Raw genomic sequence first — 27,702 nt, 5'->3', positions numbered from 1 at the left:
ATTGGAAGCATATCTCTCAGTCCTTCCTAAAATGTAGGGGGTTTTAGTGCATTCTAAGAAATAAAACTCATTCATCTCATTAAATAAATGTTTGAGTGACTATTTGACATCTGCTGTTAAAGATCCAAATGCTATGAAAGCAGGGTTCCCTTTTAGGTGGCTCCCAAGTGAGTTGGGGAGCTAGACCTCAGAAGAGTGCTGAGACCGCGGGCATGCGCGGCAGCAGGTCCCATGGAGGAGGGGCACAGCGAGGGCCTGCTGCTTGTGGAGGCGTTTCCCACACAGGGTGCTTGAGAAAGCACAGGTTCTAATTGCCTCTGTGGGATGTTTGATCAGATGTGATGTATCATCTTTTTTTCACAGCTTGTATTATTTTATCACTGTGATTTTGTTACCTGCTGAGTTCATAAACGTGAAAACAAAATGAACTCTTTATTTGGGTTCTCAACTGTAGCTTAAATTCCAAAATGAAGTGATGGTATTTCTTATAAATGTTTAGTTTTTCTTTCTATGTTTTTAGTTTTCCACATTTTTGTGGCACCGTCCTGAAGAGTGAGGCCTTTGATTTTTACTTTATTTTGTTTCTGGATATTTTTCAGGTTATTGAAATTCGAACTATGGAAGCCCCTTATTTTCTACCAGAGCATATTTTCAGAGATAAGTGCATGTATGTTAATGCTTTACATTTCAAGGAAGGGACATTGACTTGAGAAACCAGTAAATGGTGATTGCAAAGGAGTGAACTATTGTTAGAATAATTTTCTGATGTTTTGTAATCCTCATTGTTTTATGTTTCTGTCACTTAACTCATCTAACTTGTTTCTCTTGTTATAAAAGTTCTCATACAAAAAAAAAAGTTCTCATACATTATAAATGTAGACTCATACACACATGGACTCAGTGTTTGATGAAAAAAATTTTAGCTTACCTTTTTTTAAACATGAAGATGCAACTCTTAAATAGAGCATGTTCTGATATATAGGTGAACACTCCTTTAAGAAACTATAATATCTTGTTAAAGACTTCCAATAATCGATAACAATATTAATAAAATATGGGATAAAGAATGTTTTCCGAAAAACAACGGTTATACTCTGAACTTTTTTTTCTTACTACTCAAACAAAAAAATACATATATGAAAAATACTTTATTCAAACTTTTGGACTCTAAAAGCAGTTTAATATTGAAAGCATCAGCATAATGTAATACCAAGCAGTTTGAAAGGAAAGTGAAGCTGTATGTCTTGGACGAGAGCTTCCTGTCACTTAGTTGGCTAGTGTGTTCTTGATTAATAGTCAGTGAGCTTCATTTTTATTTTCTTCTTGCAGTAGATTTTTAATTAGCATGATAGTTAAAGCTGAATTTAGTCCTCTTCATCATTTAATGTGTGAATACCAGCAGGATAAAATAAGGCTGACCTCACCCTTGGGATGTTACTGGGGAAGAAGAACAGCAGAATGCTTCCTAGCTGGGTCCACATACCATATGTTTGAGCTCTTTAAGAGCTCAAATTAGTCACCTAAAATATACTGATTTTCCTATGACTAATTACAGTTTAAGTTGCATTTATATTTAGACCTTGATCTAAAATGTTTATATGTTAACTTATTTTAAATAATACTAAATGGCTTTTGTTTTGATCAACTTGACAGGCTTCCAAAATCTTTAGAGAAGCATGACAAAAATTTGTACTTTTTGACCAACAAGATTGCAGAGTCACTTGGTGGCAGTGGCTATAGTGTTGAGAGGTTGTCAGTCCCATACGTACCACAAGTGACAGGTAAGGGCAGGTGATTAAAACTCTTACTCTATCGAATACGTATCAGCAATTTTTCTGCAAGTTCAATTAGCAATGAAAATTAATTCTGTTTGTGTACTTACTATATCTCAACTGTTACAGATGCTTAAGAAAGCTTACTTCTATTTTAAAATTTTCTTCTTGAAAACCTTTAGTAAAAGACACATACATGATTTTATCATGAGCAAATTGAATCCTCAAGTGATAATTGCTATAGTTCATGTATTATTATACTGAATAATATTATTCTTTAAACAGAGAAGCAAAGTAAGATCTTTGCTCTTCAAGCTATATTGTGTTTAACTTCAGGAAATTGGTAAAAATTGTTTAGTTAGTAAAATTGTGACTGTTGAACTTAATGAATTAGGTAATTTTTGTCATTTGAAAGAGTACAGGCTATTTTCTATGTAAAGAAACCTGCAAACTTTTAAAGTTAAGAATATGTTTTCCTCTGTGTGTAATATATCTCCTTCTGTTCTTTTCATTGCCTGAGATAATTGTTTTGTTTCAAAGCAAAACTGCATCGTATCTTGCATTCACTTTTTACTTTGAAAGCTAAAATCAAAGATTTTTATCTTAGGACACCTTCATTTTCTTTTGATGGGGCTACATCTGTTCTACAAGAAAGCTGTTTGATTTCATTTAGGTAGTTTTCTGAATTAATCGCTAGAAATAGCATGACCTTTGGAAGTAACTTTTTTATAACTTGGATCCAAAATATGTATGTTTATTACAGATAGTTGTTCATAATAGTTTGAGATGTTAATGAAAGCTTTTGCATTTTCTTTTAAATTCCATAGTATAGAAAATTCTGTTCCTTGGGAATTCCTTGGGAAAGTAAAAAGTGCTAAGAATAAAACATTAATAGAGCTTTGTAATTTTAAAGAATTTTTTAAATAGGTTTTTAAAAATATTTCATTCTTATAATTTGGATTTAGCTCTCTTTCCTTCAGGCAAAAAACCTCATAAACCCAGGCACAAGTGCAAAGGTAATCCACTGTCAGTTGGCCTACCCTTTCCCTCCCCCATCCTTTAGGAAAATAGCTTAGTACAACTGCCTTCTAGAAAATGAAGACAGTGGCCTGTGTATTTTATGTAGTTGTAAATGCAGTTATTGTTTTGCTTTACCTTCCCCATAGCTGTAGTTTACTTTCCATCCCTTGTTATTTCCTTCTACCCTGTTCCTTTAACTCCAAACAGTTCTGAACAAAAATTATGGTACTTTTTTTTTTTTTTAACAAATGGTTTGTATTTCCCATTTCTTCCCACCCCTGAAAAGGATGTATTATCTTTTTTAATGCCTGTCTATCACTGACTAGAAGAATTCAGAGCATTTCAGCATATACTTAGTTATGTAACTGCACAGAAATCCCTCAGTATGAATAAGGTTTTTCTGATTTATAAAGATTTTGGCAGTTTAGAACCAGTCTGTGGCATGTGTGTCCTGCCTGAATGCAGAAAGAGTCAGAAGACATAGTAACACTTTGTGGCATAATCAGTTATTAAATTTTCCTTTTGCTGTATATCCATCAGATATTCATTTTTTTAAAAATAAGGGATTTAAGATTTAAGGTATCTTCTTAAAAGAAAAAAGTTTAAATATTTATGTTGTTGTGTATCATGCAGGTATACCCTTCATCATCAAAATAGTAGCTGCCATTTATTATGTACTGAGTGTTTGCCAGTCACAGTGATACTCTGTATTCATGTTCTCAGGTAATCTGAGAATGTAGTTTGATGAGAAAAGTAGCATTAATTTTGTTGACAAATGAGGATAGTGAGGCTGATATTAAATAATTTGATTAGGGAAGGCCATTAGAATTAACTGCCTTGCCTGTTCAGTTAGGTGCTTAATAAATTGATTTTGCCAACTGTGTGCTCAAAGATTGTTCAGTCATCCATATTGATCCAGATTTATTTTTTCTTGTATTACAAACTTTTACTGAGTGTCTACTATATCAAGCACTCTTCTGACTTTTGGGGTAGAAAGATGTTAAGATTCACTCCCTATCCTCAAGGATTAAAGTTTGGTGGAGAAGACAGACAAACAGTTGAAATATAATGGTAACTGGTTCTAAAGAAAGAAGAATGGTCTGCCTAAAGCTTACTGAACAGTTAATGACTGGCATAAAGTAAGTGATCAATAAATGTTAGCTAATTATTACAAATCAGCCTAGAAATTGACTTAATAGTGTATGTCTAAGTGTGTGTTACATGCTCCTCTATGAAGGGGTGCAGTATTTAATGAGTATTTACGGTGTGGCAGCTGCTGTGCAAATAGGAGCAAGACAGGTAGAGGTTCTTGCTTTAACAAAGCTTACAGTCTTTCCTAACGGGATTCCTCATCTGGACCAAGAAACACAGAAGATGGTTTTGAATGACATTTTTCTCAGTTCTACCAAGATGGCACATCAGCAGTTTTATTCTAGATGCATAGGAAAGAAGTTAATTCATTATACAGTTTGTCTAACAAGACAATTAACTGGACGATTGCAGTATGCCTTAAAGGCTATCATCAGAGAGGTTTGGGGTCCTCAGGCGGCACCTAGGAGAGTCTTCTGTCCAGGTTTTGTGAAACAGGGGTGTTTTCCAGAAGGAAAAAAACCCCTAAGCTGAACCTGAAGCAAGTGTTAGACAAGTGAACTGTTTCATGCCAGAGTAACAGCATGTGTGGAAGAATGGAGGCAAGCAAGAAGATGATTTTTCAAGCAATTACTGTAAAGTTAGTCTACTTTGGAGTGACTTGGAAGAGTAGGATTGGGAATTGTAAAACCGGGTTAAATAGTTCAAACTGTTCTGAAAGCAGCATTAAATGATTTTAAACAGGGAATGGCTTGATAAGAATTGCAAAGAACCTAAAAAACCAGTGTCACTATAAATAAACATGCATTAGCTCTAGATGGAATTTTGTATTTTTCTGTAGAACCAAAAAAGTCTGTCTGTGTAACTAGTATCATTGTTAAAACGAAATTTTTGTATAGACAAATTACCTCTGAAATTTCATTTTGCCGGTTAGCTTTTTAATTGAATCGGAGCAGCATTGTAGCGCTAATTACATTTCATGATTTATTAATATACAGTTAAGTAAGTTCTTCTACTTGTTTTTATACAACCATAGACAATTATATTGAGTAATTTAATGTAGTTCTGTATTATACTTGTGTTCAGACTATTGTGTATACTTGGCGTTTCTCTATTCTTTAGCCGTCTGAATGCAGTTGCATACATATACACAGACACTCTAGGTGGCAGCAGAATGTCACTGAAGGAAGTTAGGTCTCACTGTCTCCAAGCATTGCTCTAAAACCCAGGTTGCAATTAAAAACAGAAAGAAGAAACAGTGATTACCATACCAAACAGCAGATTATAGGAAGTGGAGAGAGGTAGGTGGGATGGGAAAATGGAAGGGGCATAGAAAGTAGCGTCTGAAACTGCCCCAGGCCAGCCTGAGGAAGAAAAGCAAGGGTCTGCCCTGGGGGTGCACACACGAGGCACTGAGACGCCGAGAGGCAGGACAGGGCTGTCCCCAGTGGCTGCAGTGATGTTGCGTCTCAGCCGACCGTGAAGGGCAGGTCAGGAGCAGACGTGGATGGCCCGTGAAAACAGGGGCGTTACCTTCTGTGAGCTGTGTTGTGGAAAGCTTACTCATGTGTCAATGTGCACGATACTTAGTTGTGATTGGGCTTTTTCTATCACCTTCAAGCAGGTTGCTCTATTGATGAAAGAACTTTCTGAGAATAGAGTGTTAGAGTTTCCCATTGAGTTTCATTTTCTTCCTTTGAAAAATTCCTTGTCTTTCTCAAATCTCTGCCCATATGTCCCTCCCATTCTAACTCATTTTTGCCACTCAGTGGTCCCTCTCCTGCCTCTGTAATTCTCCTTTCCTTTTTATTTTTATCTTAAGTTTCAGTTTGTCTCTTCTCTGCAACCCATCAGTTTTCATATATTAACCTAGAAATTCTTGTATGGGTTTTTTTTGCGAAGCAGGCTATTATTCATTCCTCATTTTGAGTTCTGGTAAAGCCTTGAAAGTTGAAAAGCAAGTCAGCAGTGATGACCATACTGTTTTGTAGCAGTTCAATTGATGTTGATTTTTATGTTTGGTGATTTATATTAGCACATATGATCATGCAGAAAAATTAGGAAAAGTACACTGTCTCAGTTACCTTAATAATAGTCATATGCAGGAGATAAGATATTTTCAACCTGAAAACTGCAGTGAAACAATATGTAGTAACTTGTCACAGATGGGTATGTATTCATTTTGTACGATCAGCCTTTATACAGCAGAACCTGAGTAACTGCTAGATGATAGATACAAAACAGTCTGCCACTGAATTCTTGTACAGTTGGGGAGATAAGACATTTATTTACATGTTGGTAGTCAATGACTTACGGGTGATAATGATTGAATACTGATAAGGAAAGATCAATCGTAACCGACTGGAAATTTCTGTAGCCAGAAGACAAGTAAGTAAAAACAATTAAGTGATATTTAAGATTTAAAGGATGTGATGTACTGTGTAAGTAGAGCTTGAAAGATAAGAGTCTTTATGGTGGGGGGGGTACATAAGAAAGGGCAGGTAACAGGTGTTTCCTGTAGGAGTTGCTGTTTGTAGAAAAGCATGTGCGGCAGATGCTCAGAGACGGAGAATAGACACATTTGCCTTAATACACAAGGGAACAGCCGATGTTCCTGTTCGTAGGATCTGACTGGAGAATGCAGATTGCCTTTTTACTTGTCAGGCAATGGGTAGAATTGCTTGGAGGAGTGATGTGGTTAGTGTTTAAGAAACTTACAATAAGATGGTGGCATACAGGGAAAATTCTCGAAAGGTCTGTTATCAGGATGGGGTGGGTCAGTGGTTCTCAACTGTGAGTGATTTTTCCCACTCTAGGAACCATTTGTCAACCCTAGAGACATTCTTAGTTATTGCCAGTGGGGAGGCCTACTGGTATCTAGCAGGTAGAAATTAGGGATGCGGCTAAATATTCTGTAATACACAGAATAGCTGCCACGGCGAGAATTATCTGGCCCAAAATGCCAGTAGTGCCAAGGTTAAGAACCCTGGCTAAGTTGTGCTGTGAAAATAAACAGACACACATTCTTAGTGATTTAAAACTGTAAAGACTTGCTCGTTGCTCCAGCTAACCGTGCATAACTTCATATCCTCCTTGTTCTGGAGTCCAAGCTGATGGAATAGCCACAGTCTAAAACATTGCTCACTCTTCATTGGCCAGAACTAGTTACAGAGTCCCTCCTAACCACAGAGAGGCCAGGAACTGCAATCCTTCTATGTCCCAAAAAGAGAGTAAATTGCCATATTTGATTAACAGCATTAATTTACTGCCAGGGAAGGCTACCTTGGAGTAGAGGAGTAGTCAGTAAGAAAGAAACCAATGGTTTTCTTAGGTCATGCCACACAGCTTTTGGGATGTTAGTGTGCCAACCAGGGAGCAAGCCCACGCCCAGAGCACCGAGTCTTAACCACTAGACCACCAGGAAAGTCCCAAGAAACCAATTTCTTTGTGTTTGCCCTTTTTTAGTTCATTCTTCACCCCTTCAGAAGAATAAAATCACGGTTCAGTTGACCCTAGAACAACACTGGTTTGAACTGCATCAGTTCAGTTCAGTTGCTCAGTCGTGTCCGACTCTGCGACGCCATGAATCGCAGAACGCCAGGCCTCCCTGTCCATCACCAACTCCCGCAGTTCACTCAGACTCATGTCCATCGAGTTGGTGATGCCATCCAGCCATCTCATCCTCGGTCGTCCCCTTCTCCTCCTGCCCCCAATCCCTCCCAGCATCAGAGTCTTTTCCAATGAGTCAACTCTTCACATGAGGTGGCCCACGTATTGGAGTTTCAGCTTTAGCATCATTCCTTCCAAAGAGCACCCAGGACCAATCTCCTTCAGAATGGACTGGTTGGATCTCCTTGCAGTCCAAGGGACTCTCAAGAGTCTTCTCCAGCACCACAGTTCAAAAGCATCACTTCTTCGGTGCTCAGCTTTCTTCACAGTCCAACTCTCACATCCATACACAACCACTGGAAGAACCATAGCCTTGACTAGACAGACCTTTGTTGGCAAAGTAATATCTCTGCTTTTGAATATGTTATCTAGGTTGGTCATAACTTTCCTTCCAAGGAGTAAGCGTCTTTTAATTTCATGGCTGCAGTCACCATCTGCAGTGATTTTGGAGCCCCAAAAAATAAAGTCAGCCACTGTTTCCCCATCTATTTCCCATGAAGTGATGGGACCGGATGCCATGATCTTCATTTTCTGAATGTTGAGCTTTAAGCCAACTTTTTCACTCCCCTCTTTCACTTTCATCAAGAGGCTTTTTAGTTCCTTCACTTTCTGCCATAAGGGTGGTGTCATCTGCATATCTGAGGTAATTGTTATTTCTCCCGGCATAGTTCCACTTAAATGCAGATATTTTTCAATAAATATGTACCACGGTATTATGTGGTCTCAATTTGGTTGAATCTGCAGATGCAGAACCATGGATCGGGAGGGCCAATTAAAGTTGTAATGCAGATTTTTGACTGCAGAGGAGTCAGTGCCCCGAACTGCTAGGTTGTTCATGAGGTGAAGTTGCTCAGTTGTGTCTGACTCTTTGCAACCCCATGGACTGTAGCCTACCAGGCTCCTCTGTCCATGGCATTTTCTAGGCAGGAATACTGGAGTGGGTTGCCATTTCCTTTGGTCAACTGCATATACAAAATGAAATTAGAAAGATAAAGTGTTGCCAGATTATGATGTGACTGACTGTGCTGTTAAGCTAATTTTAGACCTGAGCTCCCTGTTATTGGGAACCTTACAGATGTGTCTGAATACTGATCTCCTTCCTTAGCTCTTCAGGTAGCTGGGTCTGGTCTTGGGCAGTCAGCTTACAGTGCAGGCAGCCTCTTCCATTGAGCTCCATGTGCCTTTCATGTACTATAATTTTGTGTATGTGTCTATGTGCAAAATCTTGGGAAGCTCAGCATTAGTCAGTAGGCCGGATTTGTTTTAAAATTATAAGTTAGTCTGAAAAATATTCCTTTTAGAAGCAGCTCTACCAGCAGTATAAGAGGGAGTGCTCTATTACCACTTCAGAAGCCATCCACAAAACTATAAGAAAAGATAAAAAATTCTGAAGAAGGGCTCTCTTGAAAAAATAAATATGACAGTGTGGAGATAAAGAAGGTTTTCTTAGAGATGTTAAAATTGAGTTTAGAACATGTTTATTTTTTTTTTTATTGAAGGATAATTGCTTTACAGAATTTTGTTATTTTCTGTCAAACCTCGACATGATAGAACATGTTGAATAGAATTGACTAATACAAAATGGGAAAATGTGGAGTGGAAATGGAACTGGGGGTATGGAGGGCCAGCTTTGAAGCTCTGTACCGATTTTCAGCTCTTCAGGTGTCAGTGCCCCTGCCTCCATGTCGTTCAGGGGTCAACTGTATGAAACTGAGTCCACGTGTCAATTTTATTTTTTAAATCTGTTAAAGTCTGAGAGCACACTGCTTTTTATATTTAGTAAAAGCAAAAGAAGACCAACTCTCTTAATTTTCAGAAATTTTTTGAAATCTGTAATAAGTGGAATTTATACGTGAACCAGTCCATCCTAAAGGAGATCAGCCCTGGGATTTCTTTGGAAGGACTGATGCTAAAGCTGAAACTCCAGTACTTTGGCCACCTCGTGCGAAGAGCTGACTCATTGGAAAAGACTCTGATGCTGGGAGGGATTGGGGGCAGGAGGAGAAGGGGACGACAGAGGATGAGATGGCTGGATGGCATCACGGACTCTGAGTCTGAGTGAACTCCAGGAGATGGTGATGGACAGGGAGGCCTGGCGTGCTGCAATTCATGGGGTCGCAAAACGTCGGACATGACTGAGCAACGAACTGAAATGATACCATTTCTAACTAGCAAATAATGGGGGATTTTTTTTTTTTTTAATTGTAGATGAAGATCGACTTTCTAGAAGGAAGAGTATTGTGGACACCGTATCCATTCAGGTGGATATTTTACCCAACAGCATTCCTTCTGATGATGTGGTAAGTTGCTGAAAGTTTATGACCAAGTACTGTCTTGAGATAGATGTCAGTCAATTTGAAAGAGCTTTTTGCCCCTCTGCACTTTTAGAAGCAAATACAATTCTGAATTATTCCTAAATAAATAAAATTGTTAGTAGATGTTAATTTGATTTAGCCTTGAACTTGTAATTTACAATTTATTTTACTAAATTTATTTCAAATACTTATAAAGATACATAAATTTAATATTGTTATGATATCACTGCATTTCACATTGTAGTAAAAGAAACCATAGAACTAAGCTTTTTTAATAAGAACTTATATAAGGCCTGTTACTAAATAAATAGGCCCTCTAATCCTATTTATTTTAAAAGATTTATGAAACATGAGTTGTGAGAATAAATGGGATTATACACTCTGTAGTGAAGCCAAATACCCACTACTTTTAGAAAGTTTCAAAATTTCACCTATGAGAGAATTTTTTAAATCATTTTGGAAAGTAAATATAACATTTAATGTGGGCTAAGCTGTATCAGTCACCTGTGTACTCTTGAAGGAGTTATTTGAAATATCATAGATTTAATGTTCTCCTCCTGTTTCAATAGAGCACAAGAGTGTACCCTCCTGAGTTATAGGAAGAAAAAGCAGCCAGTATTCTCTAGGACTTATCCACACAAATCAGCAGAGAATTTTTTGATAGTCAAGTAAAAGTGCCGATGTGCCAGCATGTCAAGTCAGCCTCCTCCTTGTGGTTTATCCATTGTTTGCTTCCTAGGTATTTCATTATTTCTCTTGGTACAGTATAAATGATTAAAAGAATATCCATATAAGAAAAGGGGAAGGAAATTGTCTGAATTTATGCTTTCTCAGCCTCCTCCTCTCCCTCCTGCTTCCAAATCCTGTCAGTTAATTTGTGTGCCAGAATTGTATTTGGTGGCCAGGGTACAGCCAGTTAATTTATATTTTTCAACGTTTTTAACTCCCTCTTACGTAAAATTAATCAGTTTCATAAAGAAATTACCTTCAGAGCATTGGAGTAGTTTGAATAAGCTGTTAGTGTTCATTTTGGAACTTGGGGCCTTAAGGTTGGTTTAAAGTTTTCTTACGAATTTAAGACTCAAGAAAAAGCATCTTCCCTAAATTTCACCTCTCCAAAGCCATTTTAATTTTTATACTCGTTATTAGCAAGGAGGATGCCTTGCTAACTCTGTCTTTAATGATTATTAATTTGCTGATAATACCTTTGGAGGAAAGAAATTCATCCAAAGCCTTAGTTTATATGTGTCAAGAGTGCAGTCTGTTTTATTGACTGGAATTTTTCCCTTTGCCTTTTGTTGACCATTTTTATTTCTCCTAAAAATACATATATAGCACTTCAAACTGTTGCAGAGAGTCAGTTTATTTTAATAAAATGAACTGAAATGACATTTGCATGAAGACTTAGTATAGGAGGAAGATTCTTGACATGAATTTTACATTAAAAGTTCATTAATACATTTGTTAAATTATTAAAGATCCTTTTGTTTTATCTTTGCTAAAACTGTAAATCCTAAGTCAAATACACCTCACCCTGAGTATTTGAAAAATTAAGTACAGTTTTTAGTTGAGTGCATTTGAGTTTCAAACTCATTTACCGTTGTGGTACCTAATTTTGTGTATTAGGAATGGTTGTTCAGATATCAGAAGACAATGACGGTACCCTCTAGGCTAAAACCAGGTAATTTCATTGTATGGACAGGAGAGATTTTCATCAGTTAGGTATTCACCAGTTAATGGTGTAGCAAAATATCAAACTGAGAATATGTATATTTGCTAACAGTGAATCAAATTAAAAGCTGCTCATTTGAAAAATCATTATTTCATCAAAATTATGTGAAATTATATATATATAATCCCATATAGTCCTCAGATATATTTGATACTTGCTTTTAGAGCTTGTAACTTCTTTTTAATGTTTAGATGGAGATCATACCAAAACTTTCATTTTTCCCTAGATACAGCTCAGCTTTTTACTAATCTATTAAAATACCTGGTCCATTTGTAATATGTCAGTTCTGACATTTGCAATTCAAGTTTTTAGCCCACTGTGAATCCTTAGTGAACTTCTCCTAAAACTTGCCCTATATATGTATAAAGATACCTAAGTTGAATTAAAGTATTCAAGAAGATAAATGACTAAAATACAATAGAGACATATCTGCTGCCTGAAATTAAACAATCAGCTTGACTAATAGAATAAAGCACCACAGGCATGACTCTCTGATCTCTGTTGCTTGCTGAGCCCCATCAGCATGACTGATACGCATAATAAATATAAGTAAAACCTGAAACCTTGACTTAGTTCTTCTCTCAAAAAGATAATAGTCAGTGCTTAATTATTTGGGGGAATGGATGGAAAGTTATACGTGTTAAATTTGGAGTACAAATTAAATTTTTTATACAAAATTAAGTCACTGGTCGGCTGAGAAGGATTGTCACTTTTTCTAGGACAAATAGCAGAGATCTTTTTATACATACATACATACTGCTGCCTGTTCCCCAAGTACAACTGAAGGAACCTGTATGTGTGCTAACAAAACAAGAAGGCACTCATCAGTGAAAGTGACGTGACAGCTAGTCTGGTTGGAAAAAGGTGAATAGCAGATTTTACACAGGCTCAAGGGCGTTGTACAGTCTAAGCGAGAGTTCCGGGTCATACGTAAGGCCAAAGTCATAAAGAGTAAAGGAATGTTGAAACTCCTCCAAAAGCCTGTCTTTGCACCATTTCCCAATAACTGCAGCACAACCAGTGTTTTCTATAGACTTGGAACAGACTGTGGTTTGCTTAAGCACCGAATGAAGTAGGTGGCTTGTATTTACAGCTACTTTGTATGAAAAATATGAATCATTAAACATTAGTATAAAGAAATTCCTCTTTAAAAAAAAGAAAGAAAGAAAGAAAATTCACAAAAGGCAGGAGTGGGAGACAGGGTTGAAGCCAGGTCACAGAAGATTGCATCCCCAGGCCGAGGGCTTCGTGTGTACTCCACTCCGATAGGAAATGGCAGCATGTTGAGAGTGAGCAGTGTCGTTGTCAGAGCTGGGCTTTAGTGAAAGGAGTCTCGAAAGTGTGACTAAGCTACATCAGAAAGAAGAGACGGCTGTAGAGAGGCCAGATAGACCCCTGTGGTGGTTTGCACTGAGGGTGAAGCGGGTCTGGGGTATCCAGGCTGGAGATGGGGGAGAGGACCAGCAAGGGCCACAAAGGACCGGGAGGAAGGAGGCCAAAACAGGAGGGAGACAGAGTGACTTGAGAGGTTCCATGCTGAGGAAGGCATCATCATTCTTTGAGGAAAACAAATAGAGAAGAGTTACTAGATAAAGTCCTTTAGCTTTTCACTCACCCAGAATGAACAGGTAATAGGTAAAAGTTCTGTGTAACAAGGATCCTGGCCTTCTGGCTTCTCCTGTGTTCTTTCTCCTGTGCTCTAATCGTTTCTCAAAAGTCTAAACGTCTTAACCAGTTGTAAGAACAACTTTGAAGTGCTAGATTGCTTCTAGGTACAAATAATTGACCAGCCAGAGCCTAATCTTGTATATCTGCTCCAAATATCTAGAACAAAGCAACTGAAGATTTCCGAGTTTAATCTGACTTCAACTAGGAATATGAACCTTCAGTAGAAAACCTGAGGTAGTGAAACTCTTGCTGCTTGGTTTCCAGCTAAAGCCTTTGTATTACAGAGAAGCTCAGGTGCAAAGCATGGAGCCTTCTGCTTTCATTAGCCTTTCTGCCTTAGACTTAGCAAAAAGAAGCTCATGAGCTAAAAGTAGGGATGACCAGAGTCCAAGGCAAGTATTCATATATCCTTTCTTAACTTTTATTGAGATACTGTAGTTATTGGATATATGATTCCTCCTGAAAATGTGTTAGTGCCACAAAAAGTATTCCTGACTTTATATAGTATTCCTTTGTTTATATTAGCACAAACATGTCTCAAAACAGGAGAGATTTGAAAACTTCAAGTTAAAGGGTGTTTTCTGGAGAATCAGACTTGGTGGTTGACCTTAAAAGATCCAGAATATGATTATTTTAAGATGTTGGTTAACTGTGCTCATTAAACACTTCCCAAAGTAGTGATTCTTGCTTTTAAACCATTCAGAGTTTCTGATTAATTCATTTTTTATTTGTAAACATATATGTGGTACCAAAATTATAGAGAGTATAGAATACGTGTTCTCATTTATTATACAGCTGAAGCTGCATTTATACATAATCTCTGCCTTGAATATTAGTTGGGTTGCCTTAAAGGGTGCTGGTTCTGCCAGCCTAGCATCAATGTGTAACCTTGTTTGGAGAACCACTGTGCTAGGCTATTGTTAAAACCAGTGAAAACAAGATGATTATTTGATACTGTGGAGTATAATCATGAATCCAGCCAACACAAAGAAGAGAAAATATTTGTAAAAGGTCTTAGATGACTTATAACTAGGTGAGGGTGTCATTTATATTGACCTTTCTTAACCCTCTATTTTACTTAAAATCACTTTTCTCTAGGTTAGTAACACTGAAGAAATCACCTTTGAAGCACTGAAGAAAGCAATTGGTAAGATTTTTGCTTGTTAACTTCCCTAGTATTTTACTAGCTTATCTTTATCTCAGTACTTGTTTAGATGCCGGAATTACCAGAGGCAACATGGCAAATGTATATACTGTTGATTTCTCCATAAATACAGTATCAGTTTATTAGCTTGCATTCTTTAGGTTTTTGTGGTTGTCCTGGCTGGTCCTGGATAGTTATTTTCCTTTGTGCAGACTGAATTTTCTGGAGCTATGACAGCGCATCCCTGTGCATTTGAATGTCACCCTCTTATGGTGGCCAGCATTCAGGCTGCACGAATTGGGGAGAAACAGTCAGTGTATTTCCTTTTCTAGGAGATGGGCAGGTGAAAATTCTGGAAATTATGTAGAGTCATTTTTAGTAGGCTTATAGCAGTATAATTAGAGGTGTGTTTCTAATGGGGTAGGAGAAAGGAGCTGGCAGAATTGGTCAGTAGGCATTATCACATTAATTCTTGCTATTTCATCAGTGAGAACACTGAGGCAGAGAAATTAACAACTTTCCTGAGAGCACATAGCTAGTAAATACCAGAGCCAAATCTCATACCCATGTCTGACTGACTCTAATCTTTCCACTTATCTTTGCATAAAATAATACTCTTGATTTTTCTCCTTTGACCTTTCTGGAAATAAATTTTACCTCATATAATTGGCCTCTTTTACAATTTTTTGGATGATTCCTTCAATTAAGTATTAATATAAATTCCTGGTGGCTAATGATGCTCTGAATTTATTTCTAATTGGTAAAGCAGTGGACCATGGAAATTGACTTTCACTATAGAGAGTGGAAATTGGCTCTTGATTTTAAGAAATATTAGAGTAAGAGAATCGTTATCAAGGGACATGAAACACTCTGGTGCCCATCATACATGAAATAAAATCTGACCTTTTTCAGCTTAATCTTGTGGAGGATTTTTTTTTTCTTATTGTAATATGATATCAGATTTGTCAAAATAAAATTGAATTTACTAAGCAATTTTTAAACACCTATTATGTACAAGATACTTTGAGACATTTAAACGTTGATAAGGCATGTTGAGGAATTTACAGTTTGGCAGTGTTGTCAGAGTATCTTTGGTCCCCTGGAGCCCTAGGGGAGACTCTTTCAAGAGATCCTCAAGTCCAGAAGTATTTTCTGCATAACACTGGGACATAGTTTGCTTCTCTACTGCATGTACTAAGGTAAATGAAGGCAGTGGCCTCCAACTCTTCTGGTGGTCATCGCATTCTTTGATGCCACGTACTCCCAGTTATTTAGAGGATCTGCAAAAATCAGTGGAGCAGTATTCCAGATGACCATTGCACGACGTTATAGAATCATGTATGCTGCTGCTGCTGCTAAGTCGCTTCAGTCGTGTCCCGACTGTGCGACCCCATAGACGGCAGCCCACCAGGCTCCCCCGTCCCTGGGATTCTCCAGGCAAGAACACTGGAGTGGGTTGCCATTTCCTTCTCCAATGCAGGAAAGTGAAAAGTGAAAGTGAAGTCGCTCAGTCGTGTCCAACTCTTCGCGACCCCATGGACTGCAGCCTGCCAGGCTCCTCCGCCCATGGGATTTTCCAGGCAAGAGTACTGGAGTGGGGTGCCATTGCCTTCTCCGGAATCATGTATGAGTAGAACTCTATTCAAAGTGTAAAACAGATCAATAGATGTTGATATAACCAATTGTAAAAAATTCATTAATAAAGTTTCAGATTCCATATTGCAACTAACTTTTAAGAAACTACCACTTGTTATATTTTATTGTAGAAGAAATAGCTACAATTCTGTGAAAAGGCTATTGAATTACTCTTTTCCAGCATATCAGCACATGCTTGTGTGAGTTTAGTTTTTTCTTTATATACTTCAACCAAAATAACATATTGCAGTGCATTGAATGTTTGCAGATAGAATCCAGCTGGCTTCTATTAAGTCAGACATTAAAGGGATTTGCAAAAATATAAAACTGCCATTCTCTTCACTAAATTTTCACTTTAGAAAATATAGTCTTTTTTTTTCATTAAATGTTTATGTTAACGTACAGTGCCTTGAGTTTTTGATGAATGTAATGAGTATTTTTAAAGTCTCATTTTTATATTATAATACAGAAATTATCAAGTGATATAACATATAAAGGAGGCTTGAAACCAGAAAAGTTTGAGAACTGCTGGACAGATTTGCCGCCTGCAGGCCAAATTTGGGTGGAAGCGTTATTTTCAGAAATTGAATTTGAGTAAAGACCAGAGCTAGATGTTCAGCTTGCCCAAGTCTGTTTTTCTTACCTCTTTTACTGACCTAATTTAAAACGTTTATGTCTCCTGCCTGGCCTCTGGCACATTCAAGCTTGTGACCCTGGGCCAGTGAGCGCTAGAGATGTGATTGTAGTTCTGTATTACATTCATTCAGGAGTACATAAAGTCTACAACTTTGTTAGCCTGACACAATTTCATAGGGGAAAAAAATAACCTGTTTCCTTTCTACATGCTACTTCCCCTTTTTTAAACTAGCTAATTGTTACCTAGTTTGTGTACCTGAAATGGCAACCCACTCCAGTACTCTTGCCTAGGGAATCCCATGGACAGAGGAACCTGGCAGGCTACAGTCCACAGGGTCACAAAGAGTCGGACACGGCTGAGCGACTTCATTTCACTTTACTTTCACTTTGTGTACCTGAAGAGCAGCTTTGTTTTAAGAACCTTGAACGGAGTGTCTTTTGCCTTATGAAATTGTCGACTCACTGGGTTGTTAAAATAGACCATCAATAACTAACATTAATTAGCCTTCTTAAAAATTGTTAAGCAAATAGACACCGTTATTATATCAGTAATATCAAAAAGACAGACCACTTATTGTTTTATTATCTTTGACCAGACCACACATCATTTAAAGATAAAAACAAGCCCTTTTCAAATTATGGAAGATAAATGGAAAAGACTGAACCAGTATGGTTCCACTTGACCATGGTGTGATTATAAATAAAATAATCATCCTTCAGGAAGGGCCTTGAAGTGGCTTAACTTGTAGGAAGTTGTGCTTCTGCTTTTTTTTGGTAACAGGAACAAAGATAGTCTATGAAAAAGGGTTTTGTGTGGTGTAATTTTGAAGTTTTTTGTGTGTGCTTTCTGGCCTCAGCTAAGGCATTTTAGGGGCGTTACGCGTTTTGTTTTTTCCCTAAACAAGTAGTCCTGTAAATTACCCTTATTTTTTATGCATAGATCATTTGCTCTTAGGGTCATTGGCAATGTTCTGTGAAATTCTATATTCCTTTTAATGGTTTTTTTTTTTTTTAAACATTTATATAGATACCAGTGGAATGGAAGAACAGGAAAAGGAAAAGAGGCGTCTAGTGATAGAGAAATTCCAGAAAGCGCCTTTTGAAGAAATAGCAGCACAGTGTGAATCCAAAGTAAGTGAACACACAGTGAAGGCAGTGGGGATGGAGTCTGAGTTTTGCTGAAGCTTTTCGTGGTAACTGATGGGTAGATTCTAAGCTTTAGGCAACTTAGTAGAATTCACAAGGTAGTAGATTGGATAGGGACCGAAAACTGAAGATGTAGCTATGAAGCCTTAAATAATGTCTTTGTGCGGTATGAGCTGATTGAAATGGCAGATCCCCAATTAAATGTTAATGATTTTTGTTGCTTTGAAATTTTTTTTGCAGTGGTTTTCAATGATTTTGCTGTAGGTTTTTTGTTCTGTGTGTATATCAATTTGTTTTTACCAGTGAGAATAGGAAGGGAATGAAGAGAAACTTTACATTAAGTTTCAGTGTATGAGACAGATAAAACCAAAACAGTAAACATTCTGTACCATCAGCTTAACAGTTACAGTTAATGCTTTGTCCTTTAAATCACTTGTATTTTTACATATGGATATTGTGAAAGTAATAGATCCATTGTTAACATTTGTTTTTTCTCCTTTGTAGGCAAATTTGCTTCATGATAGACTTGCTCAAATATTGGAACTCACCATACGGTAAGGGTTTTGGTACTACAAGATGAATAAAACAACAAAAACTATTAGACCCTTATACATTTCTAGCTTTTAAGTAATTCTGCTTTTCATTTAGAGTAAACCCAAGACCATATAGATATCTTTGTCTTAGTAATTTTTCTGTTTACTGGATAGTCTGATACCACTTCTTAAAGATTTTCTAGCTTTCCTTTTTAGATCACTTAATTCCTTTAAAATGGTTCTGTAAAGACAGGGCTTCCCTCATGGTTCAGTCAGTAAAGACTCCACTTGCAGTGCATGAGACCTCAGTTCAATCCCTGGGTTGGAAAGATCCCCTGGAGAAGGAAATGGCAACCCACTCCAGTATTCTTGCCTGGAAAATCACATGGACAGAGGAACTTGGCAGGCTACAGTCCATGGGTCACAAAGAGTCGAACACGACTTAGCAACTAAACCACCTTATGGACATTTGAGTAATTGGAAGACTCTTATTCTAGTGATATGTTTAATAAGGTAGTTTCTCAGATTTAATCATTTTGACCTACAAAAACTACTGTTTGGTATGGTTCAACCTCATCATTCTTCTAGGGCCATAATAATTCTGCCTCTGCAGATGGCTCACTTGAATTATCAAACATCAATTGGGATTTTCCTGCTGCTGCTGCTGAGTCACTTCAGTCATGTCCGACTCTGTGCAATCCCATAGACGGCAGCCCACCAGGCTCCCTTGTCCCTGGGATTCTCCAGGCAAGAACACTGGAGTGGGATGCCATTCCCTTCTCCAATGCATGAAAGTGAAAAGTAAAAGTGAAGTCGCTCAGTCGTGTCCGACTCTTCGCAACCCCATGGACTGCAGCCTACCAGGCTCCTCTGTCCATGGGATTTTCCAGGCAAGCGTACTGGAGTGGGGTGCCATTGCCTTCTCTGAGGTTATGTCTGTTTGAGTCCTGTTATTAGTTATAGTTGGCCCTCCATATCCACGGGTTCCGCATATTCAAATTCAACCAACAGTGGCCAGAAATATTTAGGCAGTGGCGGGGGAGATCCCAGAAAGTTCCGAAAAACCAAAGCTTGAATTTGCTGCATGCTGACAACTACTTCTGTAACATTTACATTCTATTAGAAGTTCTACTAATCTAGATATGATGTGAACTATAAGGGAAGATATGTTATATAGGCCCCATGCCAGTCCTGAGCACCCAAGGACCCGAGGATTTTGCTATCTGTGGGTGGTCCTGAAACCAAACCCCTGTTTACACCATTGAGCAATTGTATTTTATGCTCTGCAAACATAAGGTATCTAACATTGGTTATTCTGTGTCTATTGTTAAGTAATAAAGCATATCAGAAAGGGAGGGGAAAACTCCAGGTTCCATCTGAAGAATGAATTTGTGCATATTCTTATGTTGACTCCAGTGTGGAGACTGCTCTGTGTACATGGTGGCACAGTAAATGAGCCACGGATAGAAGCTATGCTTCTGAGATTTTTTTTTCCTACATCTTTTATATTTTCAGCTTGATTAAATCGGTTTTGTGTCAAACCTTGTATCCTGTAAGTAGAATAAACAGGTAAATGCTCAGTTGACTTGCTTTTTTCCCCCCAGCCTTTTTACTGCCTTCCTATGCAAGGCACCTTTTCATCAGTGTAACATCTCATTCCAGGAATTAACCACCATGCCACCCCCTACTAAGCTGAGAATCACTCATTTATAAAAGTTCAGAACAGAGAATCAGACTAAACTATGCAGTATGCTCTGTACCTTAGAGTCAGTGAAAATTGCTAGGTGTGGGCATTTATACACAGCCTGTGAGTTTTAGTGCTTTTCTGTATAGAGGAAGGTGCAAGGATCTGGGCTTATTGAAATTGTTCCTGAAATATGCACCTTGGCTGTGAGGCGGGTGTCTAAAAAATAGAATGCTTCCCATTTCTCCCCATCCTGAATCCCCCTCAGGGCGCACCATTGTGGGAAGCAGCAGTGGCTGATGGCTTGACCTTGTAGAATGCGAATGGCAAGCAACATTCCCTGTGTACAACATCTTTGTTGCCTGTTAGTTCTAATTGTAAATATCTACCTGCTTTGTATCTATTGTTTTTGCTAATCCTCACCACAGTCCTGAAAAGTTAGGTAGATGCTGTGTTTTTCTATTTTCCAGGTAAAGACACTGAGGCTTAGAGAAGTAAAATAACTTGCAGAAGTTTGTCCAGCTAGTGAGTGGAAATAATCGAAATTCAAATCTGTAACTCATGTTTGGACAAGAAATATTGCTAGAGACCTCTATGTTACGTTTAATCCCACTGTTACGACTGTGGATTTAGTATTTTAGGATAAGTATTATGACTAACTCTTTTTCATTGGTACTGCAACTACTACTAATAATTTGCATTTATTAAACCTTATTGCTACTAGTTATTTATTGAAAACTTGTGGTATTCTAGGCACTCTGCTGAGTGCATTCTTTTATTTAGTATTTACATCACATTTTAAAAATATGTAGTGTTTATTTTTATTTTACAAATGTAGGAACAGATTCATGTAGGTGTTGGGTAATTATCCCAGGTCATCTGGTGAGGAAGTAGCAGTTCTGGGTAGTTTACGTGATACAGAGAAAGGAGGCAGGCTTCCCAGAGCATCTTCAGGGTTCTCAGCTTCTGTCTGGCACGTCTGCTCTTGCTGATTTGCCACTCCAGCTAGCAGATAGGCTTCCCTGGCAGCTCAGTGGTGGAGAATCCGCCTGCTAATGGAAGAGACACGCGATTGATCCCTGGGCCGGGAAGATCCCCTCGAGAAGGAAAGGATGACCCACTCCAGTGTTCTTGCCTGGGAAGTCCCAGAGGAGCCTGGCGGGCTACAGTCCATGGGCTCACAGAGTCAGACACGACTTAGCGACTAAACAACAACAGTCAGCTGCCAGATAGAGAAACCAGTTTGTATTCTTGAGAAAAGAAACAAAATAAGCAATATTATACCTCAGTTTCCATTGTTCCTTCATTCATTTTGACCTTAGTACAATAAGGAAAAAAATTATAAGAAATGCAGAGGAGCAGGAAAATACAGTAAGAATAAGCAGCCCCACAGATCAGTTATTGGAATTAGTAGATATGATCTTGAGAGAACACACACATATCAAAGAATTTAAAGGAAAAAAAATACTGTATGTTTTAGGAGAGAACTGGAAACTCTGAAAAAGAACCAAATTGTAGTTCAAGAACTGGGTGATACAGTATCTAAAAGAAGAAAAAATGTCATTGGATGAACTTAATAGTATATTGGACATTATAGAAGAGTCTGCATATATTGCTCATAGGAGTATAAAATGGTACAAACACTTTGCAAAACTTATGAAGAAGTTTCAGTGTCTTATGAAGATACCTGCTTTTGATCCTGTAATCCCATTTCTCACTATTTACCCAGAGAAATTAAAATGTTAGAATGTTTTAGCAGCTTTTTTCATAATTACGAGATATCCATGAACAGGATCATGGAGAGAGTAGACAAATAGTGGTGCTCTTGACACAGTGAAATATTATTCAGCAGTAAAAAGGAACACATTTGGCAGGGGGGCGGTAAGCTTAAAAAATACACCAAGCAAAACAAATCAAACATAAAAGAGTGTATCTTGTATTGACCCTTTCTGTGTCTATATGGACCATTTGTATAAAATTCAAGAATAAGGGACACCAATCTTCAGTGACAGAGGTCAGAACACAGTCAGTGCTGGAAATATGTGAGCATGTGGAGTAAGGAGAAATTGATTGAGGACACCAAGGAACTTTTTTGAATGATGAAAAGTGTCATCTTTATCGATGGTAGAGATAGGAATTAAGTAACTAATCGAGGAAAAGCATTTGTATCATATGACAAAAGATCAGTTTCCCAAATTGATAAGAGAAAAATATGTGAGTAGAAATACAGGCAGTAGACTCAAATGGGCAATTCATTTTAAAGGAAACACAAAATGAATACTAAGTATGTACCATTAGTAGTAACCCAAAATGTGAAAATAAAAATAAGAATGAATTCCCTTTTGCCTACCAGAGTGCCCAAGATGAGAACAAGAGAGAACAGTTATACCCAGGATTTATCGTGGTGTATGAGGATGGTGCAGCCAGATGTTGAAAGAATGAATTGTGGGGATTCTGACAGTGTGTACCCATCTCAAAATTGTGAATCTACTTTGATCCAGAAACTCTATGTGTAAGGCTATAAACCAAGAAGACAGGATAAAATTATGTATATGTGAGAATAGACCTGTCAGCCTTATTTATAATAATGAAAAATGGAAATGAATGTACAATCTGCCCATGGAAATAAATTAATCATAATATATCTATATATTGAAATACCATGCTGTAGTCATCAAAAAAGGTTAATATATATATATATAAATAATGTTTTTTTACTGCTGAAACAAAGCATGCTTATATGAATGGATATGATGCAATCCCATTGTTAAAATTATATATACCTGTATTCAGAGGAGAATGTCTAGTTTAGAACTTAAAAACAGCTTAGTTCCACTGTAATCTATGCACCACGCCACCTTGCAGATGGCCCGCAACTCCATCACACTGACTCCTGTGACGGCAGAGCCTTACCCTGCTGTTGGCAGGTCGTGATGGGGATGCGGTGTGAAGGGAACAGCTTTTCCACACACCTGCTGACAGTGCCTCGCTCTTCTCTTGCAGTCCTCCTCCCAGCCCATCGGGAACACTGACCATCACTTCCGGGCACGCCCAATACCAGTCTGTCCCAGTCTATGAGATGAAGTTTCCAGATCTGTGTGTGTACTGAGTGGCTCATGAAGACCTCAGCAGAAAGTGTAACAACTAGGGCCAAGCTGACTTTTCAGGGTTTACTTTACTGAAAATTACGATGGACTTTATCTTTAACCAAATGCTTGGCATACCAGGTTAGAAATTTTGTAGCTATATGATTTATAGAGTACTTTTGAAGATGGGTTTATGCCATATTAATTTTTTATTTTTAGGTTCCTGTTGGCTTTTAAAATTGAACATATATTGGTCTCACATTAATTCATTGTTAAATAGTATATTTAAAGCCTTTCACAAACATATAATTAAAAAGTTAAGCCTTCCAGAGTTGAAGATGTATGAAGTGTCTAGTGTATTTCTTAGACATCTACACAACTGCTTAAAATTAGAACTGCTTTTGTTTTCCTTTGTCTGCAAAAGCAAAAACATACTAATATATTAATCGTGGGCCTGCAGAACTGTCCTGGGGCTTTCTGTCCCCATGTTTTGGATGTTGTGATCGGCATCCTTCTGTTCATTTACTTCAACAATATGTGACTGTCATTCCTCAACTTGTCTATGGTAATAACATTTACTGAGTAATAGTCCTAGAATATGACCCCAAAATCTCTGTACATCTAAGTGTCTAGTTCTTGTAATACTGTGTTTTCTGCCAAAAGTTTGACCATTCTACTTGAGAGTCTTAGAACTTACCCTTGGAGTACCAAACTGTGCAATATTTTTTACATCATAAGATGTATTTAGTTTACAGACTATACTTTGAAATTATAGTAGTATTTTTGCTGTGGCTCCATTAATTAAATGAGCTATATATTTAGAATAGGAAAAAAAGACATTAAAAACAGCTACTAGTTCACCTGTGAAGAGTGTGTACATTTTAATTTCTCTTGAGAGCACATTATTTTACATTTTTATATGGTGCATTGTTTTAAATCCTCATAGTCAAAAAAATGCCCCAAATGGAGTTTTGTGTGTAAGATTTGAACTGTAGCTTATATGCATCTCTGTTTAGGATTCATGGTATTACATTTGAAAAGAGTGCCTATGGGTTTAGCCATTAAGTGTGCTAAAAGATCGTCGGTTTAAGCTTGTGTTGATTTAATAAGCTACCAGGATTACATGTGCTGAGAAACGCATAGTGTTTTCTTAAAATTATGTACATTTTAGTGAATTCCATCACACGGCAAAAATGAACAACTTTCTTTGCAACTCTTATAAAGTGACTTTAGGACGTTTTTATAAAATAGTCTGTTTATAATTCTACCTTTTCAGGTTTTCGATTCCTTTTTACATCAAACAGTATACACATCACAGATTATGACCCCAAAAAAACTGAGTTTTAGCTTTAGTTTTTGTTTAAAAAGTCGTAGTGAAGAATGACATGTTATTACTTTGTGTTTACGATTATTTGGGCACTTTCAGTGGAAACAAGATAGAACAAGTATACTCTAAATTTTCTTGAATATTTAAACCAAAGTGCAGCGTCTTGAAACATCTCACAAAAGATTCTAGTCTTTGAAACCTGTCAAGCATCCATGGTGGTTTATTCAATGTAGAGAAACAAGACATTGTTTTCCAAATAACAGTGCGGTCACCACTGGGCTTAAATGGCTCCATTGCAGCTGTCACTATAACTTTAGCTCCTGACCAGGCAAAAACGTTTCAGCATTTAATAGGCCAGTTTTTATGTTTTTCTTTATTTTTCCTTTTTTTCTTCTGTATTTTTAAAGAAAGATGTTAACTTTAGGATTGTGCAAAGATCTAAGCAGGGGGACATGCAAAAACGATCATCATCCACTTGGATGTCATTTTATAGATTAACACTGTGTGCTTTTGTATGAAAAATATATATAATTTAATAGTATAAGAAAAGATATATATTCATTTGCACTCATGCAAAACAAACTTTGCTGGACATAATTTCACATTTCTCTGTGATTTAAAAATGCATGATGTATAGCATGTGAAGGAAAACCATTTCAGTTAATGTTTATCACACTTTTCTTGTGGTCTGTTTGTAAACAGTTGATTTAGGTTTGGGGGGTATTTTCTTGTTGTAGTTGTTTTTAGATCACAGTAGACTTCTGTATATGCTAGATTACTGAACTGGTCTCATTAACGATTAGTAGGAAATGTGGATTCATGTCCTTGGCTTGCTATCCCTTCCAGGAGATGGCAGGAGATCGTGCAAGTCATGGGTATGCGTGCTATTTTAGTATAGCCAGTTTGGGTACTGAGTGTTTAGGGTGTATTGCTATATTTTTGTAGATGTTTAAAACTCAATAAAAACTGTTCATCGTTCTCTCTCTGCTGTATACTGTTGTTTATATCATTCATTTTTTTCCTTGACATTGAATAATTAACATTTAAATGTTCCTTCTATACTTGTATTGTCTGCTTATAAAGAGTCATTGGAATTAACCTGGATACACACACACACACACACACACACACACACACACTCTTCCTTAATACTTCTGAAATCATTTTCTTTAAGAATCTTAATTCTGTACTTTACCAGCAGTTAACTTCCTCACAATATTTTTCTTCTGCCTGTCTGAAAAGGGGGGGACTAATTTGTTTTATTTGTGCCAGTATATGTACTAAATGTAATGAATTGAGTTTTTTGTAATGTAAAAATTCACTGTGCAATTCATATGTAAGCAATAAAACAAAATCTAATAACTTCTGTATAATAGCCATTCTTATAATAGCTATCACATTTATTAAACTAATCCACTGTTTGGATTCTATTAAGAATGAAGTGCTTTAGTAAAAATCAAGTTGCCAGATGGAGTCATCCTCACGTACGTGGGAAGAATCAGCTCCGTAGCTCTGTCGTGATCAGACGTGGCTGAGATGAAGCTCTCAGCGTGTGCCTGGAGAGCACTGTCGCCGTGTCTGCATCCGTCTTCGTGTTTGTATTTCCAGCCCCACCCCTCTGCTGTATAAACCCCACAAAGCCTTTCTCTCAAAAAGCATAGTTCCTCTCTAGTACCGTCCGCCACCTGGCCTGCTTGCTGCCATCCGTGGAGCTGTGCACCACAGCCCATGGGCTTCGGGGTCTTCCTGAGGGGTGTGGTGCAGCAGCAGGGAGCCCAGGCTCTGGGTTCAGATCCCACACTGCCGCTTCCTAGCCGAGTGGCCTTCAGGAAGTGGCTCAGCTTTGAGCTTTGAGGTCTGTAAAATGCAGCTGTTAGGTTCTACCCCTCAGAGGTTATCTGTTGAGGGGTAAGTGAATCACTTAGAAGAGGTTCATCGGGTCATGCCTGCATGGCACAGAGTAGGCAGTCTGTTTATCGTGAATGATCCTTGCATTCGCTCTGCATAGGGTCTTATTCGCTATTTGGGGATAAACTGATCTGAAACAAAAAGGAACTATTTGTAGGAATCAAGACCCGGGAAAGGCAATAGGGTTACTGAACCCAGAGCAGAGGAGAGATGGAGGGATTGACCTTTGATGTGGATAAGGAACCCTGTTTTTCATCGTGACAAGAAGGAAGACAAAGACCACCAACAATTCTGTAGCTTTGGTGGCAGGAAGATCAGGGCAATCCCACTGGAAAACTTCAGTTTTCTCAACAGTGTTAGGTGAGGCCCTTGTTAAGACAACTGGCCATATGCCTTGCATTCCTGCATGTCTTGTGAACGAAGACACTACCTACCTTTATTCTGGACTACCTCTCTAAGGTTGTGTACAGCATACAGACTTGGAACACAGAGATGGCAGGCACCCATCTGGTAATCTCCCTGGAAGGCAGGAAAGGATATCAACCGTCGGCTTGGCACTGTGACCTTTTGATTTCCTAAGGTTTTCAACCCCGTTGACTCCAGGATAGTCCATACCATGAGGGGCTCACGAACATGAACTGACTCCAAAGGCTCTGCTTTCCCACCTGAGGAGCAGGCAGGGACCTTGTACCATGTAAGCCACATAATTCACAGGAATCGAGAACCAAGGATGCAATGTGAACCTAGCGTCTGTGTCCTTATCAAATACTGAGGGGGATTCTGGAGGCATTGCCTATTGCCTGGTACACGGTAAGATCTCAGTAACTATGGGGCGGGTGGGTGAATAGATGATATAGTTTCAATTTTTTGTAATTCCTATTACATTCATCTGAGTCCAAAAGGGCATTTGTATCCCCCAAACTTAACAGCCACTGGGATCATCCCCTATTTTTTTTTAAATCAATATTGCCAGACCCAAGACAGGGTTATCAGTGTTTCTTGGTGGCAGCTGTGGCCACTCAACATACCAGAAAGGCTGTCATGTCAGCCCTTGGCATACATCTTTGGTGGGCTACTGGTGACCCATGTCATCTCATAAGATTGATTAAATACACTCCGTGTGTGTGTGTGTATATATATATATATATATATATATATATTTTTTTTTTTTAATAGGAAAGGTAGCTTTCAGTGATTAGGGAGTGGAGATCCTCTTTCACCCTCCATTCCTCTCTCATCTCACTCTTGCAGTCTATTCATTTGTCAGTATCCACAACATTGCTTCAAAACAAAAAACAGGGAACTTCCCTGGCAGTCCAGTGGTCAAGAATATGCACT

The 27,702-nt window shown here is 38.0% G+C and overlaps 1 protein-coding gene across 2 annotated transcripts in view; it reads left to right on the top strand.

The window, feature by feature from the left end:
• EFR3A (EFR3 homolog A) overlaps window positions 1-25,448 on the top strand; it is an 82,392-nt gene extending 56,944 nt beyond the window's left edge. For both annotated transcript variants that reach the window (XM_069600948.1, XM_069600949.1), the window contains exons 17-23: window positions 600-667; window positions 1,654-1,781; window positions 9,759-9,850; window positions 14,364-14,412; window positions 17,708-17,811; window positions 18,331-18,380; window positions 23,047-25,448. In XM_069600948.1, the coding sequence (XP_069457049.1) occupies window positions 600-667; window positions 1,654-1,781; window positions 9,759-9,850; window positions 14,364-14,412; window positions 17,708-17,811; window positions 18,331-18,380; window positions 23,047-23,152 (597 nt within the window). In that variant the 3' untranslated portion in view covers window positions 23,153-25,448. The remainder of the gene's footprint in view (window positions 1-599; window positions 668-1,653; window positions 1,782-9,758; window positions 9,851-14,363; window positions 14,413-17,707; window positions 17,812-18,330; window positions 18,381-23,046) is intronic.
• Window positions 25,449-27,702: the final 2,254 nt, after the last annotated feature.

This window comes from Ovis canadensis, chromosome 9 (genome assembly GCF_042477335.2).
Source record: "Ovis canadensis isolate MfBH-ARS-UI-01 breed Bighorn chromosome 9, ARS-UI_OviCan_v2, whole genome shotgun sequence".
Lineage (NCBI taxonomy): Eukaryota > Metazoa > Chordata > Mammalia > Artiodactyla > Bovidae > Ovis > Ovis canadensis.
The sequence above is the reverse complement of the archived record's forward strand: the minus strand, read 5'-3'. Positions and strand labels throughout refer to the sequence as shown.